This window comes from Elephantulus edwardii, unplaced genomic scaffold (assembly GCF_000299155.1).
Source record: "Elephantulus edwardii isolate Elephantulus edwardi_28Jun2011 unplaced genomic scaffold, EleEdw1.0 scaffold00039, whole genome shotgun sequence".
Taxonomy (NCBI): domain Eukaryota; kingdom Metazoa; phylum Chordata; class Mammalia; order Macroscelidea; family Macroscelididae; genus Elephantulus; species Elephantulus edwardii.
Window position 1 is genome coordinate 20,609,772 of NW_006399789.1, and position 20,210 is coordinate 20,629,981.

General features: G+C 36.1%; 1 protein-coding gene across 4 annotated transcripts in view; it reads left to right on the forward strand.

The window, feature by feature from the left end:
• PTPRK (protein tyrosine phosphatase, receptor type, K) overlaps positions 1 to 20,210 on the forward strand; it is an 801,885-nt gene that overhangs the window by 463,908 nt on the left and 317,767 nt on the right. For all 4 annotated transcript variants that reach the window (XM_006884996.1, XM_006884997.1, XM_006884995.1 and 1 more), the window contains exon 7: positions 11,867 to 12,160. In XM_006884996.1, coding sequence (XP_006885058.1) covers positions 11,867 to 12,160 — 294 coding nt within the window. The remainder of the gene's footprint in view (positions 1 to 11,866; positions 12,161 to 20,210) is intronic.

The window sequence follows — 20,210 nt, forward strand, 5'->3', positions numbered from 1 at the left end:
GTTTCTCTTGAGTAATTTAGAGGTCCCTAACAGGAGACTTTCCCATCACAATACGTCTTTTAATTTCCTGGCTACTAGTGCCAACAATGTTGACCATGGAGCCAAGCAGACTTAAACTGTGAACAATCTCAATCTCTTCACCATCCATCCTGATGCTGCCAGTTGGCCCAGTGGTGAGAATCTTTGTCTTCTTGACATTGAGCCTCAATCCATATTGAAGGCTGCAGTCCCTGACCCTCAGCAGCAAGTGCCTCAGGTCCTCCTCAGTGACTTAGTGGTTCCGAATTTGTACTGAAAAATCCCAAGTCATGTGGTCCAAAGCCACCAGCTGGTCCACTGGAGAAGGAGGAGCTGTCTGCCCTAAAGCCTCTGAACCCCTGCTGGAGGGTGAGCTGTGAGTCACTTCAGACTTGATAGTATATAAAAACAACATTAGAGAACTGAATAATTTGATTGATAGTGTGTAAAAACATTCGCTGAATAATTTGTTTCAGTGTTTTGCTCTTCAGAAGAAAAGTTGAAATTCTCCTACAATTAACTTCTAACAATAATGAACTTGGATAATATGATTAGTCTGGAATATAAGTATATTTATATTTCTTACTATATATCAATAACTTGTATATCTAATACACCATTATTACTTTATTTGTTAATGAGCAAACTATACTCAGGTGCCCATCTGAGTTTTGCGTTGATAAACATGGTCCAGCCTTTGTGAACAAATGATCACTCCTATGGCCCTTGTCTAGTTTTTCTCAAAATTTTGCCCCTGTGCTTTTGAGAAATTGCAGTGTGAAGGATGATACATGGGTTTGGATTTACGGCAGGCCCATCCCCGTGGGTCTGTTTTAATGTTCTATGCCAGAGCAAGTTGTGGCCCCAAACCATTGCCTGGCCTCCTTGATCATAGGCACAAAAGTGGCATGGTGGAAAAATGAAAAAGGAATAAATAAAAAGAAATTAAATGTGAAGGACGTAATTAGAGAAACAAAGGCAATAGCTGGAGAGGGAAAATAATTTCTATCACTGTGTTGGTATTTCTCTAAAAGACCTTATTGACTTTTTGGATGTTATATTTTCTATATATTCTAGGAATTGAATAAATTTATTACTAGTTCAGTATCGACTCAGGGCCAATAGCATACTTTGTTCTCTTAAACAACATCCTTCAGTAGAGATAGTTTATAATGATAAAAAAATACCTGGTTAAAATAGATTTGGTTATCTATTTTATTATCCATTAAATAATAGCTTTGGCATTCCACTGCAGTTTTTTATTTTTGTCTTGTCATTATTCCTAAAATTTATTTTCAGTAATTTAGAGTTGTGCTTTATAGTTATAAGAAGGAGTGTGTGTGTGTGTGTGTGTGTGTGTGTGTGAGAGAGAGAGAGACAGAGAGACACAGAGAGAGAGAGAGAGAAATATTCAGACACTGTGGTCAATAAGCCCAACAGAAACTCTTTCTACTCTCTATTATAAACTTAAAGTACGTTCCATGACCAAAAAGTGGTCAACTGTGACTTGATGCTGACTCAACAACAATGAATAATGAGTCTACCAACTCACTTTGCAAGTGATAATGGGTAAGGTGGCCGTTTTTTATTATTTTTTAGTTGCTAGTGCATGCTGGGTTTAGAAGGGGTCATGGTACTAGGGATATTGTAGCTGATGCTAGATGGATCTTAGTGAAAAGCAGGGAATGCCAGAGGAATGTCTATCTGAGTTTCATTGATTATGCCAAGGTGTTTGCCTGTGTGGATCACAACAAACTGTGGCTAACTCTAAAAGGAATGGGAATCTCAGAATACTTGATCGTGCTATTGTGAAACCTATACTTGGACCAGGAGGCAGTTGTCAAGGAAACACTGCATGGTTCAAAAATGGGAAGGCTGTATGCCATGGTTGTGTCCTATTGCCATAACTTTTCAATCTATATGCAGGACAGACTATCTAGGAGGCTGGGCTGTATGAGGAGAAAAGTAGCATCAGGATTGGAGGAAGATTCATCAACAATCTGTGTTATGCAGATGATACAACCCTGCTTGCTGAAACTGAGAAGGACCTAAAGTGCTTGCTTGCAGAAGGTCAAGAAATGAAGCCTTCAATATAGATTGAGGCTCAATATCAAGAAAACTAAGATTCTCACTACTGGGCCAATTGGCAGCATCAGGATGGATGATGAAGAGATTGAGATTGTTCACAGCTTTAGTTTACTTGGCTCCACAGTTAACACTCTTGGCACCAGTATCCAGGAAATCAAAAGATGTATTGCGATGGGAAAGTTTGCTGTTAGGGACCTCTGCAAAGTACTGAAGAGCAATGATGTCACTCTGGAGACTAAGGTGTGCCTGATATAGTCCATGGTCTTTGCAATCTCTTGTTGTGTCAGAGAAGTGGACAATGACTAGGGAGGATAGAAGGATAATTGAAGCCTTTGAACTGAGGTGTTGGAGAAGAGTATTGACTATACCATGAACTGTTAAGAAAATGAACAAGTTCATCCTACAGAGGGTTAAATCAGGCTGCTTCTTGAAGGTAAGGATTCTGAAGCTTTGTCTGACATACTTTGGACTTGTTGTAAGGAAGGACCAATCCTTGGAAAAGGACATCATGCTTGGGAGGGTGGAAGGACATCACAGGATAGGAAGACCCCCTATAAGGTGGATTGATTCAGTGACTGGGGTAATTGGGATGGGTGTGTCAGAGGCAGTGCGATTGGGACAGGTAGAGCAGGGTTTAGGGCTGTTGTATATATGATCTCTTATGAGTCACAGTTAACTCGATGGCACATAACAACAAAAATGGCAGTATAAGTTTGAGTATATCCAAGCATTGTGATGTATTAGTGCTAATTTTATTGGGGCAAAGCTTATGGACCACCCCAGTGTTATTTAAAAGACATCTATCAGTTAGATTGATGGGCTTTTTAAAAAAGATTTAAACAATGAATTATAAAGCAATTTTAACTTTAAAAGTATTCCAGTGATTGATCTGTAAATAGTTCAAATCTGTATCAATGAGAGTGTCTTTATTTCAATAGTGATATTAGCAATCATCATGGGCTAGTGGTTAGCACTCAAACGGACAAGTAGCTATGTAGGCTTATAAATTGTTAACAAAGGAAATCTAACATGGAGAAGAAATAGATGTGCTCTTAAATTTTATTTGATCTACTATTTATAAATTAATGGTGTAGAAGAAAGCCTTTTTAAGAAAATGTAAACGTTTCCCAATATGCACTTTGTGTCTTTAACATCATAAGGAAAAGTTAACAAATAAGCAAGCAGTTGCTGCATGATTGATTTCAACTTGGAACTTTTTCATGTTTAGAGTAAAGCTTCACTCTGTAGTATTTTTGATGCCATTATATTTGGTGCTGTGGATAAATTTTAATAAGACAACCAAAGACTGGTGGTTCAAACTCACCAGCTACTCTCTAGGGCAAAGATAGAGCTGTCTTTTTCCATGGAGATTATGTCTTTAGAAATCATGTAGGCATTTGTGTTCTGTTTTACAGATGCACTATAGATTTGAATTAATTCAGTGGCAATGAGGTGCAAGCTTTCAGAATCCTGGATAGTTGAAAGCCACCAATATTTCATTTAGTAATGAAATACTTTACTATTCATGTCACCCCAGAGACTTGTGCATCTGAAGAAAAATGAAGCATCTTCTTTTGTCGTATATAGGATATTAAATGCTCAAGGAAAACGTGCTTCTAATTATGCTTTCCATTTCATAAGGGAGGAAAGATCAACATCTGACTCATCAGTGCTATTATTTCAAAATTTAAAGTGTTCAAGTACCATTAAATTATATTGTTATCCTGTTTGAGACATAATTTAAAAACACTGAACAATTATTATAGGGTAACTGATAAATAATGTCTGAATTATTTGGTATGAAGACATTCTTCATTCCCATTGCTGTCTTCCTCCTCTACTATCTCTTCCTTCTTATTTGCACAATTAATGAGGAACGAGAAATACAAGTAAACAACAGAAATCGTCAACTACTGAATTTGGTTAACTGCAGCAGGAACTGGATCAAAATCACTTAAGGAAGTGCCCAACACATAAAATAAAATTAATTTCGAAGTGATCTCTTTATTTAAGTAAACAAATGGTAGCTAATGAGAAAAACAAGTCTTTCTCTTAAGGTTGAAATTTGTATGGATCTAGAAAAGTTAGGGAGCATTGACTCTTCTTGCCAATTGCAGTAATAATTTCTCTCATTTCTAATTTTATCTACTTTTTCAATGAGGAAATACCTAAAATAAAATGACAGTATGACAAATTATGGTTTTCTATGGATAAATACAACTATTCTGAATTTAGTCAGATGATAAGAATAAAGAAGAGCACAGTGTTTCTTTTTTAGAATTATTTCTGCTTACAATATTCCTGCTGATAAGAGGAAAATCACCACAACAGTATAGAACATTCTCCATATGGTTTTCGATGACTAATTTTTCAATAAATGCCTGTGTGGGTGGATGTGAACCTTCAGCATTTCTGTTAGCTGTTGAGCAGGGTAATCATTTTACTATTGAGAAACTAAACTAGGAACAAAAATGTGAACTTTTAGAAATCTTTCTAAGTGGATCAGATTACAGTTTGTGTTGTTTGATGGATGACAAATGACATCAAATCCTTCTTTCTAGTGCAGCCATTGTGATCCTCTAAGGAAAAGTGGTCTTTGCAGATCTGATTAAATGAGGAATTTTGAAATAGAGCATGATTTGAGTTGTTTGTTACTGTTGTGTACCATGGAGTCAGGACCAAGTGATAGTGGCGCTTTAGTGGGTTTTCAGAAGCAATTAGTCATCTCAGAGAAGACTGCTGATCTTTCTCCTGAGGAACAGCTGGAGGATTCAAACCATGTACTTTTTGTGTTGACATCACAATTCCTTACCAGTGAGCCACCAGAGTTCCCATATTCTGAATTGTTGTTGTTGTTATGTGCCATCCAGTCACTTGCAACTCATAGTGACCCTATGTACAACAGCCCTAAACTCCGCTCTGTCCTGTGCCAATCGCACTGTCTCTGACACTCCCATCCCGGTTACACCAGTCACTGAATCAATCCACCTCATAGAGGGCCTTCCTCTCCTGCGCTGTCCCTCCACCCTCCCAAGCATGATGTCCCTCTCCAAGGACCAGTCTGTCCTTACAACATGACCAAAGCATGTCAGATGAAGCCTCAGAATCCTTGCCTCTAAGGAGCAGCCCGATTTAAACCTCTCCAGGACGAATCTGTTTTCTTAGCATTCCATGATACCCTTAATACTCTTCTCCAACACCAAAGCTCAAAGGCATCAATTCTCCTTCTATCCTCCCTAGTCATTGTCCAGCGCTCTGATGTATAACAAGTGATTGCAAAGATCATGGCCTGTATCAGAAGCACCTTAGTCTCCAGTGTGACAATATTGCTCTTCAGTACTTTAGAGAGGTCCAAACAGAAGACTTTCCCATTGCAATACGTCTTTTAATTTCCTGGCTACTGGTGCCAAGAGTGTTGATGGTGGAACCAAGCTGACTAAAGCTGTGAACAATCTCAATCTCTTCATCATCCATCCTGATACTGCCAACTGGTCCAGTGGTGAGAATCTGTCTTCTTGATATTGAGCCTCAGTCTATACTGAAGGCTGCATTCCTTGATCTTTTGCAGCAAAAGCTTCAGTTCCTCCTCAGTTTCAGCAAGCAGGGTTGTGTCATCTGCATAACGCAGATTGTTGCTGGATCTTCCACCAATCCTGATGTTGCATTTCTCCTCATAGAGCCAGCCTTCTGGATGATCTGTTCTGACCCAGGAATAGATGGTATACCAATTGACATATTTCAGCTAACAGATGCTCCCCTGGACATGCTCACCAAGTTGTGCCAAGAAATTTGGAGAACAACTACTTGGCCAACTGACTGGAAGAGATCTATATTTGTTCCCATTCCAAAGAAAGGTGACTCAACAGGGTGTGGAAACTATAGAACAATATCATTGATTTCACATGAAAGCAAGATTCTGCTGAAGATTATCCAAAAATTATTGGAACAGCACATCAGCAGAGAACTGCCAGAAGTCCCAGCTGGGCTTAGAAGGGGTTGTGGAACTAAGGATATTGTAGCTAATGTTAGATGGATCTTAGCTGAAAGCAGAGAGTACCAGAGGAATGTCTATCTGTGCTTCATTGACTATGCAAAGGCCTTTGACTGTGTGGATTATAACAAACTGTGGCTTACTCTGAGAAGAACGGGAATACCAGAACACTTGATTGTGCTAATGCGAAACCTATACTTGGACCAAGAGGCAGTCGTCAGAACAGAGCAAGGGAACACTGCATGGTTCAAAATTGGGAAGGGTGTACGCCAGGGTTGTGTCCTGTCTCCTGTCTATTCTGAATTAGTTGGTGCAATAGAGGGATTTATTTTATCTGTAGCTTCAACTAAAACCAGGCTTATTTTCCTGATTAAAATGAAGTGGATGGGAAATGAACTACTTGGAGATATGAAAATAATGTTAAAAAGGAGACAAAGAATGAGGTGTATGGCCACAAATCAAATAATAGCAGAAGCCACTGAAAGCCAGAAGAGACAAGGAATTGATTCTCCTTGAAGAGACCTGGATGAAAAGAAATTGTGGCTCTGCCAGTATTCCTTGATTGCAGCCCAGTTTGTTGATTTTGGATTTCTGACCTTCAGAGCCATGAGAGAATAAAAGTTTTAAGTCATAAAATTTATGATAATTTGTTACAAAGTCCTTTTAAACCTCATGAAATATTGCCTACTTCTACAATAGGAGGGTTAATCTTAAAATATTTTTCACAAAAACCTTTTTCTGAGACATGCATGAATTTTTAAATAAATAAATCACTTTGCAAAGAAATAGGATTGAGTGGTAGGTATTTAGGTTATCAAACTGGAAAAGTGAGTCTACAAATGTTTTTTGCCTTTCATTTAATTTGTTAACTAGGGCTTTTTCTGGCTTTCTGACTTCTGTTTCTGAGTTTACATTTTATTAATTAACTGAATTTTGATAAGTGGCACACATATATGTCCCTAAAAATAACATTATAGTGAGAATAATTGGATGGGCCTATACTTTCCTGACTTATCCTTAATTCAAGATCCTATAAAATTATTTGAAATATGAAAACAAATAAAGCAATTTGAATGTATAATTGGGATTTTATAATAGGTTTGCTTCTAGAATAATGAATGTAACTCATTAATTGGAAGTTAATTGGTAACATCGGCAAAGTTTATCTTGTATTTTGTGGATTGCATGCTTCAGTTGATACCTTGTGTACTATTGGGATTTATTCGTACCACACCTCTGGGTCTGATAGTGTATTAAGTTATGAGGAATATTAATATTGCTGCAGAACAATTACTTGTTCATTTGCTAACTGATTAAAATTCATGCATAATTTATTGAAATGAATAGAGATTTTATAAATAAGCCTTCTTGTTCTCAAGGGCCTCCAAACAAAATACATATGCTAATGTAAGACTGCTTTTTACTTGCAACATAAAAAATTTAATATGTAGTGGAGTATTAGTCTCATTAATGTTAGGTTTCACTTAGTACAATCATGCCATTAATCAATGTATAAGCTTCTAAGCTGTTTTTAGAAGTGCCACAGTTCCAAATTTGAACTACACCTTTGATTATTACACTGGTCCTTTTGTTTGCCTGAGCAGAGCATGTAAGTTGCAAAAATGACCAGAGTGAGTTGCTTACCCTTTTTCATCCCAGGTTATAGCTGACTTAGTTCTTTATGTGTGTAAAACCCTAGTGTCTAATGATAAATTCCAGCTTTGAGATGTGTGTACTTTCTGGCAAAACCAAGAGAAAGCAAAATAATGTCACATATAAGGCTTGCTGATTTATTAATTTTTTTTAAATTAAGAGTTTAATGAAAGGTTATAGAGACTTTGGATTTCCACTCATTCATTGTTGCACATTTTCCTCCCTGCTCACCCCTCCCCCCAGATCACTTTTCATTTTGAAAAGAAAAATTTTTTCATTGTTATACAATCTCCCCCTCACCCCAGAAATGATGATAATTCTTAATATTTAGCTTACCTATGATGAAATTGTGACGCTAACATTGTAAATAGCTTATTAACATTTACCAAGCTATAGTGATGTATACATTTTTAAAACGAGGGCTCTTGAACTCTTGACTCCGAGTTTTTTGTTTTGCACATCAGATCATTGAAGATGAGAAAGGTAGAACAACCTTGTGCTTTGCTTTACTCTTTCATTTATCTATAATATTGTATTTTGTTAGTAATGTATTGCCAATTTTCTTTTTCCTCTTAGAGCTTCCTCTTATGTTTTCTTAGTTTTCACAGAAGTGATATATAAGGTTTAGAGATTTCTCTTTTTCTGAATAATGATGGTATCTTCGAGTTGTGATGCTGGATAAGAGTCTTGAACATATCTGAACATTCATAGACTGCCACAACAACAATGGTGGTGCAGTGATAAAATGCTTTGCTGCCAAATCTGAAACCTACCAATGGTGTCATGGAGAAAGATGTGGTACTCTGCTTCGTAAAATTTAACTCTGTCCTGCGTATTTGTTATTAGTTGAAATCAACTGTATGTCAATGGAGCTGGTCTTTTTTTCATTTGAATTATGCTCTGGTACTAACTAGATAGTTCAAACATACACAGAACCTCAAAACAAAGGTCTTAGAACCTACTTTGCAAATGTTATAACCACTGAAAACTACATGGAATAAAATGCTACTCTGAAACATGGAATAAAATTCTTCTCTGAAACACATGGACAAGAAATGAGTTGAAAATGCTCAATGGCATTTTGTTTGCATTAATATGTAGTGGATTAAGTTTCAAAATTGCTATATATTTGTAAATGAACTAACTTTTATTACTTCTAATTTGTTTGGAAAATGTAGGAGGTTTGTTCATCACATTGAGTGTCATACATCTTTAAAGGCTGTTGGTAAGCTCTGAAGTGGGTGAGGTGTTGGTGCTCCAGGGTAGAACCCCTGTAAACTGCACATTCAGCATTGTTTTCTACTTCAATTAGTCAGTATATGAGCCATCTGGAATGAAAACAAACACTATACATATGAATCAGCTTGGTTTATTCACAAAATACAGAGTGCTCTGTAAAATATATGCAACATTCTGATAGACATTTGCATTTCTCGCCATTATGTTCTTTTCTCTATTTCTTTTTTGTGAAATTTTAGAACTTGGAAAATAGATCAACTTTCTCTCACTATACTTCAATTTATTAAAAATCTAAATATAAAATATATTTGAAGAGTTGGTAAATTTTTTAATGTGCAAGATTTATCTTCCTTTTTTCTATTAACATTTTATAGTATTTTTAGTGAAAGAATACATAGCAAATCCCCAGTTCAACCATGTCTACATGGTGACATTAGATAAACCTTCAGCTTGTGCCAATATTATCTTTATTTTCATTATATTTGTCTCATCTTCATTAACTTATTTTTTTGCACCCTTACTGTGACCTTTACAGTTTAGAGTAACTTAACCCATTTATTCTAAACGGATAATTTTTCAAATAAACACATTTCTCAACAGTGAAAAATGCTTAGCATTATCTTCATCTAGAAGAGTCCAGTTAGTCCTATTTCCCAAAACCTTCTCTGATTCTTAATTTCTTCACATAATTTATATCCCAGATAGAGACAAGTATTTCTATCTTGGTTGATGCCAGGCTACTTATGATTTACTTTATTTCTTAAATTACTATTCTGAACTGTTTCAACTTACACTCCTAATTCTGTGAATAAATTCTCCATTGCATACATACAAAATAGAAAATTGTTCATTAGATAAAAACAGTTAACTATTTTTCACTGAATAAAAATATTGCACAACATTTGGAATAGGTTTTTTGCTTAAAGTATATCAATTAAGTTTAAGATACCACTTAATTCTGTTAGAAATAAAATTATAAATTAATACAGTTTATAAAGCACATGTATTATCTTCTCTTATTATTGAATTTATTCCCATTTTAAACATGAATTAAGTGAAGTTGGGTTTTTTAAATTTTTTATTTTTTTACAGAGGTTTTGGATTTCCATTCATTCATTGCCGCAATTTTCTCCCAATTAAGTGAAGTTTTTGTTTCTGTTACCAACTAATTTGAAAACAATTGCAATAATCAGTTATATTATTAATGAGTAACATTTTTTTATATGTATTTGGATACCAAATCCAAACACCAAACCTACTCTTGTAAAATCAGTTATAAGTGACTGAGCCCTTCACTGGGTTTCTGAGACTGTAAATCTTTATAATCTTTATAAGAGAACACTGTCGTTTTCTCACAGAATCATGATGGAATCAAACTTCTGGCCTTTTGGTTCCCAGCACAGTTTGTAACACACTACATCACCAGAGCTCCTGGTATTTGGATGGGAGAACAACAAAGCTTTTCTCATTAGATAATCACTTTCCACTCATGTTTTACCCTTAAAATATCCTTCTACAAACTCTCAGTTTAAAATAATATTTTTTTAGTATACATTACTGTCTATAACTTTCTTTCATGTTATATTGAGATACAGTGCCTAGAAAAACATAGTGATTACATATGTATCATAGAATTTCACAACATGATATGATAATGTACTGGAAAGATTTTTTGCCTCTGTATGGATACTGGCCAGGTTGTCTTTGTGTGTGTGTGTGTGTGTGTGTGAGAGAGAGAGAGAGAGAGAGATGTTTTAACTTGGGATTTATTAGCTAGAGTGATACTTTTCATAAAATACAACTTAAAATCCTTACTTCTCTATATAGACTGTTTTAGTTTTGGTTTCTGCCTATCCCTAACATCACCTACTCATTCACTCACTCATTGCTGTTGAGTTGTAACTGACTTATATTTGTCTCTCCTCCTCCCCCACCCCCAGTGCATTCCTGAAGCTGTATATCACATGGGAGGAGGTTGTCATGTTTCTATCTTGGAACCACTGTTGGATATGAACCGAGAGAGAGCTTGGACCTATAGATTAGCACCCCTACTCTCTACCAAGTTCACCACCAGAATTCCCTGTCCTGAGCAAACATGGTCCATTTTAAAATAATCATTTAGTAGATTTTGACTATTTTTCATTCCCCTTCTCCAATCTACCTGCTTTCACTTAATGTTGTTGTTGTTATATGCCATCAAGCTGTGTGCGGCTCATAATGACCTGAAGTACAGCAGCCCTAAACCCTGCTCTATCCTTTGCCAATCTGCTGTCTCAGACACACCTATCCTCATTACCTCAGTCATGGAATCAATCCATCTCATCAAGGGTCTTCCTCTCCTGTGCTGTCCCTCCACCCTCCCAAGCATGACGTCCCTCTCCGAGGACTGGTCCCACCTTGAAACATGTTCAAAGTATGTCAGACGAAGCTTCACAATCCTTGCCTCCAAGGAGCAGCCTGGCTTCATCCACTCCAGGATGAAATTGTTCTCCTAGCAGTCCATGGTATTTTCAATACTCTTCTCCAGCACCACAGCTCTGTTAATAGCTAACTAGAATGAGTCATGTTTAAATATATTTCTTTGTTTCTTTTGTATTCTGTTAATTTGTAAGTTTATCTCATAGAAAGCCATATTGTGAATAAAGAGAAGAAAGCTCTACTGTAAAGGGTTGTAGACCATTAGCAGAAACAATGCTGTATTTACCTTTAAAAGTATGGTTACCAGATAGCTCATGTCCATGTTTTCTTTTAAATATTTATCACGTACTACTAAATAAATCATCCATTAGACCTTAAGGCTTTTAAAGGCATTACAATAGCTTCATATTTTAATGTTTTCTTACTTAACTGATGAGATTGCACATTTATCTTTTCTAGAACCACCACGACCCATTGCCCCTCCCCAGCTGCTTGGTGTTGGGCCTACATATTTGCTGATTCAACTCAATGCTAACTCCATTATTGGCGATGGTCCCATTATCTTGAAAGAAGTGGAGTATCGGATGACATCAGGATCCTGGACAGAAACTCATGCAGTCAATGCTCCAACTTATAAATTATGGCATTTGGACCCAGATACTGAATATGAGATCCGTGTTCTCCTTACAAGACCTGGGGAAGGTGGGACCGGGCTTCCAGGACCTCCACTGATTACCAGAACAAAATGTGCAGGTAAGACGAATAGCAAGCATTCTGCAATATGAAGAAATCTAGCAAAAGACATTAAAGAGTAGCATTTTTATTGTTTAGAATATAATGCGGTATATAAAAAATTCCAGTGAACTAGGTATATCACCACCTTAACTATATCATAATGTCCATGATTTCAGAGCAAATGAATACTTCTTTATTATAAGTTCAGTGTTATTAACTATACAAAGAGCAAGAACCCTGTGGGGGCGGTCATGTCTGACCTTGACCAACTTCAAGGAGGGGAACTGTCCCCATCAATAGCATCACAAAATAGTAACACAAAACTAATTCCCATGAGGCTCCCATACTTCTTTCTACTCATCTCAATATCAATCTTATTTCTGCTTTGCTGGGTCCAAAATCCAATTAAATAGCTCACAGACTAAATAGAACCACACTGGGGAAATCAAAAGGTTATAATCTAGATTGTTGTTGTGGATTGCCTTTGAGTAGAAAACGATACATACATACTAACCCTGTGAACAAAAGGTCTGAAGCCCTCTCCAACTATTGACATTATCAAAGTTCATAGTATTTCTGCATGCATGTTGTTTAGGAATTGGCTGCCACTCCTGCTTCCAATCTAGATTAATCTAGATTAGTAACAGAAAACAGAATTACACTGAAATAGTGCCTTGTTGGGATATTTCATTTAAACCATAGACAATCGTATGGTTGAGGTTCCTTATTGGCTTAGGAGCTTGATCCCCGCCACTATAATATAGAAATTGCTTCCTTGGATATCTGAGCCCTATTATTATTGATAAGGGTGCTCTTGTGGTCTTATACATAAGATATTGTGCTGATAACTTGATGAGCATCTTTGGTATTTCAAATCCACCAGAGAAAATGGGGCAATCTTCACCCACATAAGGTACAGGCCCTGGAAAACCTGCTGGAGTGTCAACTATGAAACATGTCCATATATAAGGCAATGAGTTTTGGGAATTATTATTCTATGAGCCCTATTATTTCAGTAGTTAAAGAGCTCAGCTGGTCACAAGAGGGTTAAGGGCTTTTCTCTACCAGCTATATTCTAGAGGATAGATGTAGCCACCTGCTACATCATAAACATTTAGAAACTTAAAAACCTTATAGACAGACAGACAGTTCTGCTGTGTCCTGTAGGGTCTCAATGAGTCAGAATTTACTCGATGACAGAGGATTTAGGTTTTTAATAGGGTGGTGTTCACCATCCTCATATCTGAGTTATGATAATGAACTAAGAACAACTGGAGAAAACACAAAGATTAAAAAAAGAATGACAAAATTCTATTGTATTATATTGTTCTGTGTAGGCATAACAGGAAATAATATGAACCATTTATTGAAACCAGTAGAAAGTTTAATATTCTAAATTATTTAGGTGCATGTTTTATTGCAGTGATTATTTCATTAATAAAAGCTGTTAGATTAATTTCTAGTTTAAAGAAGCATTTTGTTGAAACATAAAGCATCATCTACTACATTGAAACACCTGCACAGTTAATAAATGAATTTATATGGCCTGAACATCTAATGATTTAAGGTGTGAAAATTTAATATTGAGACTGTGGGAATCTTCTTGGTGTTATATACCATCGAGTTGGAACCAACCTATTCGTTGACCCTCTAATGAGTTTTCAGAAGCAATAAATGATACAGGAGGATATTGCCCATCCTTCTCCCATAGAGCAGCTGGTGGATTTGAATCATGTGCCTTAGGGATTGCAGTTCAGCTTCTTCCTATTACTAGACCTAGACTAGAGCTCTTAGAATATGTAAATGCCTAAACAATATCTTGATTCTTACACATCTGTTTATTCCCTCCCATTACATTTATTGTATTCTAGAGCAATTCATATATACTCCATTCTAAGGTCAAACTCAAATTCAACTGATAACACTATAGTCTGCAAAGTGTGTGTCTGTTGATTTTTTCTTTTATCCAGTTCAATTTTTAAAGAAGTGTTGTATGTTAAGTTCTAGTAGTTGAGTGCTCACAAGTTTATTGATAGTTATCATAAATTTGAGTGTCTGAAAACCTGCTAAAAGACTTTGAGTAGTTCTCTATGACTAAGTCTATTGCTTGATCTGCTTTTTTAACCTCTTCTAAAGTTAAATCCACTCTTCTCAGAGAATATATTGCTCTAATGGTAATAAGAAAACAGTTTGAGGGAAAGACAAATAGACCCTCATCTTATCTAGTTAGAGAAATATTTTTAATAATAAATAATGTGAAAACAGAAAATTAGTTTATTCCGGTGATTTAATGGGTAAGCTGCATGCATTGCCAACTCACAGGCAGGAAGTTGGAATCTACCAGTTCCACAGATGGAGAAAAATGGGCATTCTCCTCTCATGCAATTTATAGTCTCTGAAAACTCACTGGAATGTCACCTGAGTTGATTCTGTCTTGACAGCACATAATAACAGCACATACTAAAATAAAATAAAGATATATTAGCAACAAAGTCTTTTTGTTTTACTGAGGTATTATCTACATATGCTTTTTACTAAAATTATGACATTTCCTCTTCATTTAATCATTACAAGGAATAAGAATTCTGCCATGTATATCCTCAGTGTTAGTTTATTTTATAGTATATCCTCAGTGTTAGTTTATTTTATAGTAGTTTTCATTTAGCTTTCTAAGCCTAAATTTGTTTCTTTTAAATATCTCATACTTTAATTTTTTTATTACCAACAAAATAAACATTTTAAAAATTATCAGTGTTATATAGCACATGGTCAACATAATGATGTAACTTTGGATAATTATGAAATTATTGGATATTGGTCATTGATCTGAAAGCCAATAGAGACTGCAAGTAAGTTACATTGTGTTTTAAAGCTAGTTATATTTTATTAAGTGAATGAAAACAACACACTAATGAACATTGATTTATCCCTCTTGAATGTTCTGAGTACATATTGAACTCTGTGGAAAAAGTGAAAATGTGACCATACAATGCTTTTGGGGTATTTCGTTTTCCAAATAATCTTTTCTACACAGAAGAAGATTGAGTAAAAAAGAAAAAAAGAAAGTAACTTATATGTCCTTATCACTGCTTTCAAATTTATAAATCCCTTGACATTTTAGAATTATATGATGAGTCTCTTTTTTTCTGATTCTTTATGTGAAAAACATGAATTTGTGGATTCATTATCGGGCCTACTCGCATTATGTTTACTTGCTAATTAAAAAATTTATTTTAAAAGCTGTATTTCATATCATGTATGCCTCCATCACACAAGTGTTTTATAGTTAATTTGTAATTGGGATCATACAGAGAAGATAACTGTGGCGCCTGTACGAGCATGACACGGAAGTTTGTGAATGAGTTCATATTTTTAAAGGTGGAAATGCAGCCAGAGAGAGCAAGACCCTTAGTGAGATGGATTGATGACACTGTAACTGCAGCAATAGGCTCAAGTGTGCCAGGCTGTTGAGGATCGACGGGAGAGGACAGGGCACAGACTTATTGTTCATAGGGCTGCTGTGAGTTGTACTCAATTTGAGGATACCTAACAACAGCAACAAAGTGAATTAACTTTTCACTATTTAAACCAAGGGCATTTTATCTCACATTGTAGTTAACATTGTTCACTTTGCAGAAATTGATAACTAGAGGGTTTTTCCTCCTATAAATCACATAAGTAATTTTAATTACGTATGTTAGTGAAAATATTTCAGATTTGCAAATCCAAATAGAAATCCATTCCCAATTTTAATTATTGCTTAATACTATTTCAAAATCACGACAAAAGGTATTAATTTTCCAGTTTTAGAACTGGTAAATTTAAGCTTCGGGAGGTTAAACTCCATTTTTTTTTTTTACTTTAAATTCTGTGGTTTTTTTAAAATATTTTAAAAATCTGAAATTTCCATTTGTACATCTACCTTATTTTCTACTTTTCCTTTCCAATATGAGTATTAATAAGAGTATAAATGAAAGAAAGCACTTCAGTTAAAAAGTGGCATGCAGGTGCAGTTTTAAAATAGTATCCCATAAGTAATATATTTCTTGAGATATGTAGATCAGTTGTTTACAAATTAACTTTCATTGAAAGGAAAAATGAATAATGTACTTCAAAGTCAAATACTTGTTGTGATTTAACTATTTTAAACAGATAAGAAAGTGGGCTGGGGGAGGAAACAGAAACAGAACCACCTTTTCTTAGATTTTACCCTCTTTACAAAATATCCTGCCTGGTTGCCAAAGCTCTTGGTGTGTGTGGGTTCTTTAAGTACATCAGAGTCTTTTGGTAAGTGAAATTACTCATTTTAGGGTCTTCTAAGTTAGAAAAGGTGGTAATTAAAACCTCTGGTGGCTAAAGCTGACCTATGTCTGCCAATAGCTTCTCCAGGCACTCACACGGTATGATTATTTCATTGCAAGCTTTACAGTCTGACCTAGGTTATTGTTCAAATAATGATTCTTCCAGCATTTTAGAAATTTTTAAACAAGTATAAATATGGCATTGTCTTAAATGGATAATTACTCAAAAATTCCCCTGACCAATTATTGTTATGTGCTGTCTGGTCACCTGCGACTCATAGTGAACTTATGTACAACAGCCCCAAACCCTATTCTATTCTGTGTCAATCTCACTGTCTCTGACATACCTACCTGCATTACCCCAGTCACTGAATCAATCCACCTCATAGAGGGTCTTCTTCTCCTGTGCTGTCCCTCTACCCTCCCAATGATGACATCCTTCTCCAAGGACTTGTCATTCCTTGCAACATGTCCAAAGTATGTCAGACGAAGCTTCAGAATCTTTACCTCCAAGAAGCAGCCTGCTTTAACCCTCTTCAGGATGATTCCGTTTGTTTCCTTAGCAGTCCATGGTATATTCAATAATCTTCTCCAACAACACAGCTCAAAGGCATCAATTTTCCTTCTTTCCTCCCTAATCATTGTCCAACTTTCTGACACATTGCAAGTGATTGTAAAGACCATGGCCTGTATTGGGAGCACCTTAGTGTTCAGAGTGACACTATTGCTCTTAAGTACTTTGGAGAGGTCCCTAACAGCAGACTTTCCCATTGTTATACATCCTTTAATTTCCTAGCTGCTGGTTCCAAGAGTGTTGAGAGTGGAGCCAAGCAAACTAAAGTTGTTAGTTAACATTCTCAATCTCTTAACCATCCATCCTGATGGTGAGACTCTTTGTCTTCTTGATATTGAGCCTCAATCCATATTGAAAGCTGTAGTTCTTGACCCTCTGCAGCAAGTGCTTCAGGTCCTCCTCAGTTTCAGCAAGCAGGCTTGTGTCATCTGCATAACACAGACTGTTGATGAATCTTCCACCAATCCTGATGTCACACTCCTCCTCATAGAGCCCAGCCTTATAATTGAACAATTAGAGAAAGTATTTTTTCTCCCTCTGTGTGTCTATTTCCTCTGGGTATACCATCTGGTATAGAAGCTAAGAAAAATACAGTTTCTCTTTCTCTTATTAAACGGAAATAAAATATGCCATCATCAGAAATAGTCTGCATTGCATGCTTTGGCAATCGCATGTTAAAATTGCTCTTTTAAATTGCCTTCTGCTTCTTGGTCCCCCATTGTGGAACTGCTTGATGATTAAGTGACATTTTCACAGCATCTCCCTCATCGGGCAGGTCAATAGTTCAGAGTGTCCGGAAGGTAACATATTTACACAGTTGGGAAAACTATTCTCTACTCTTATATTGAAGTTCAAAGCTCTTGGCAATTTTCCTTGAAACATGTAGATCTATGAAGTATTGAAAAGGAGATTGTCTCATTTTAAATGTAAACATTTACTAAAAATGCTTTTTTTCTAGCCTTAAATTCAGAATTGTAGAAAGCAAAGCCAAAAAGCAATACTCAGGCATATAAGAGAAAACACAAGGTAAAGAATTGGATTTGGGCCTTTTGGCTATACCTTCATCAGCAAAATGGAGCCATATATTGATTTTCACTCTGGTCGCAGATAGTTATCAATCACAGAGACTAGTTATCAGTGACAGTCGGCCTTCAGGGTAAAACGAAATATCCAGCTCTATAAGAATTCGTTTGGTTTAACATTGTAACAGTGCCTACTATTTAATTATTTTGAGGTTATACCCAGTGGTATTTTTTTTCTACTTTCCTTAATAATATTAGTATTTTATGTGTTCTTTCTGACTTATTATTTTTGACACGTTTGATAAGTTAAACCAAACAAATTAAAAGGAAAGCAAAATTAACTAAACTGATGATAAATATGACCACATGCAAGTAATGGAAAGCATTTTCCCATGAAATCTTAAACCAGAAAATTCTCCTTTGTTTTCTTTCTTTTTTTTTTGCTGGGTAATAACCGAAACTGTCTTAAAGAGCAACTGGAGAATATTTCAGTTATAATAACATTTAGCTGTTCCACAATACTTCTATTATATTTTTTTGTTAATAGCACTGGGTTAAATACTAGTGCATCAAAGTTGAACAATTAAGTCTTTACACTGTAGACTATAACCAAAAAATAAAATTCAAGCTGATACAAATCAAGGAGGAACTACATTATGGAGGAAGTGTTGGAGAAATCACTGATGAGAGGGAATGGCTTACCAACTAATTTTGAATTTTTGAGACAGTAAGAATAGAATTTTGAGTTACACACATAAAGAGATTTCGTGTCTCACCAAAAAATGCATATTACAGATGGTGGTATTTAGTTCTTGGGGTTTTTTGTTTTGTTTTGGTTTGGTTTTTTTTCTTTAGATTGATTAGAGTGTCTGGGTAGAGCATTGATGTACTCTAGACTATAGAAAGCATGAAGTTGATAGACTGTGGCCAGGTTTAACATGATTCTATAATCCAGTCATTTTTAAATTGTGATTTAGGTGAAAGCTTTCAAAGCAAATTAGTTTTCCATTCAACTATTCATCCACACTTTATTTTAAGATATTAATTGCAATACACACATTGCAACAGCTTACTTCCCACTTCCTTCCACAAATTTTTTCAGGTCCATTAACCCATCCCTCTAACACCTTTTAAACTGTACCCCTGGGAAGGCATTTTCCTTTTGCTTTTATGTAATTGATTATTTTAGCCACTTAGTGTCTTCTAGTCTTTTTGTTCACCTGAATAGATCTTTCTATTGTTTGGCTGAAATTTGAGCCACCTGGTTGTTTTGCTCCATGGTGAAAGGGTGACCTAGGCCCATAGTCACAGGGGTTCTGTCAGGCTCTATAGGATCTGGAAGCCTGGCCACCTACCTTCCTTCCTTCCTTTCTTTCTTTCCTCCTCTACTCAGGGACTTTTACTAAGATCCCTTTGTTGTTGTTTTTATGTGCCATAGAGTTGCTTATAACTCACAGTGACTCTATGTACAATAGCTCTGAAACCTGCTCTATCCTCTGCGAACCTTACTGTCTCTGACATATCTACCATCATCACCCCTGTCTCCGACTCAGTCAATTTCATCGAGCGTCTTCCTCTCTTGCCCTGTCCCTCCAACCTTCCAACCATGCTCTCCCTCTCTAAGGACTGATCCTTTCTTGCCAGGAGCAGCATGGTTTCACCCTCTCCTGGATGAACCTGCTTGTTCTTCTGGTAGTCCATGGTGTATCCAATATTCTTCTCCAGCGCTAGAGCTGAAAAGCATCAATTATCTTTCTGCCGAGTCATTGTCCAGCTTTCTGACACATAGCAAGTAATTGTCAAGACTAAGACCTGGACCAAGTGCACTGTAGTCTCCAGACTGACCATTGGTCTTCATTACTCTAGAGAGATCCCTGACAGGAGACTTTCCCAATGCAGTTTGTCTTTTGATTTTCTAGCTGCTGTTACTGATTTCTTTAGAGTGGTTAAAACAGCGTAACATGACTGGCTTTTGTTTTTAAAAAGATTTTGTGGGCAGCCCTGGTGAAGATGAATTAGAAATGAGGGCAGTTAGGACAAGGAACAATAAAAAGGTGCTTATATTAAAGGAAAATTTGTTGACCATAACCAACTCATGAAATCTCTGCGTTGCTTGTTGTTTTGTGCTATCGAGTCACTTGCAACTCATAACGACCATATGTACAACTGCT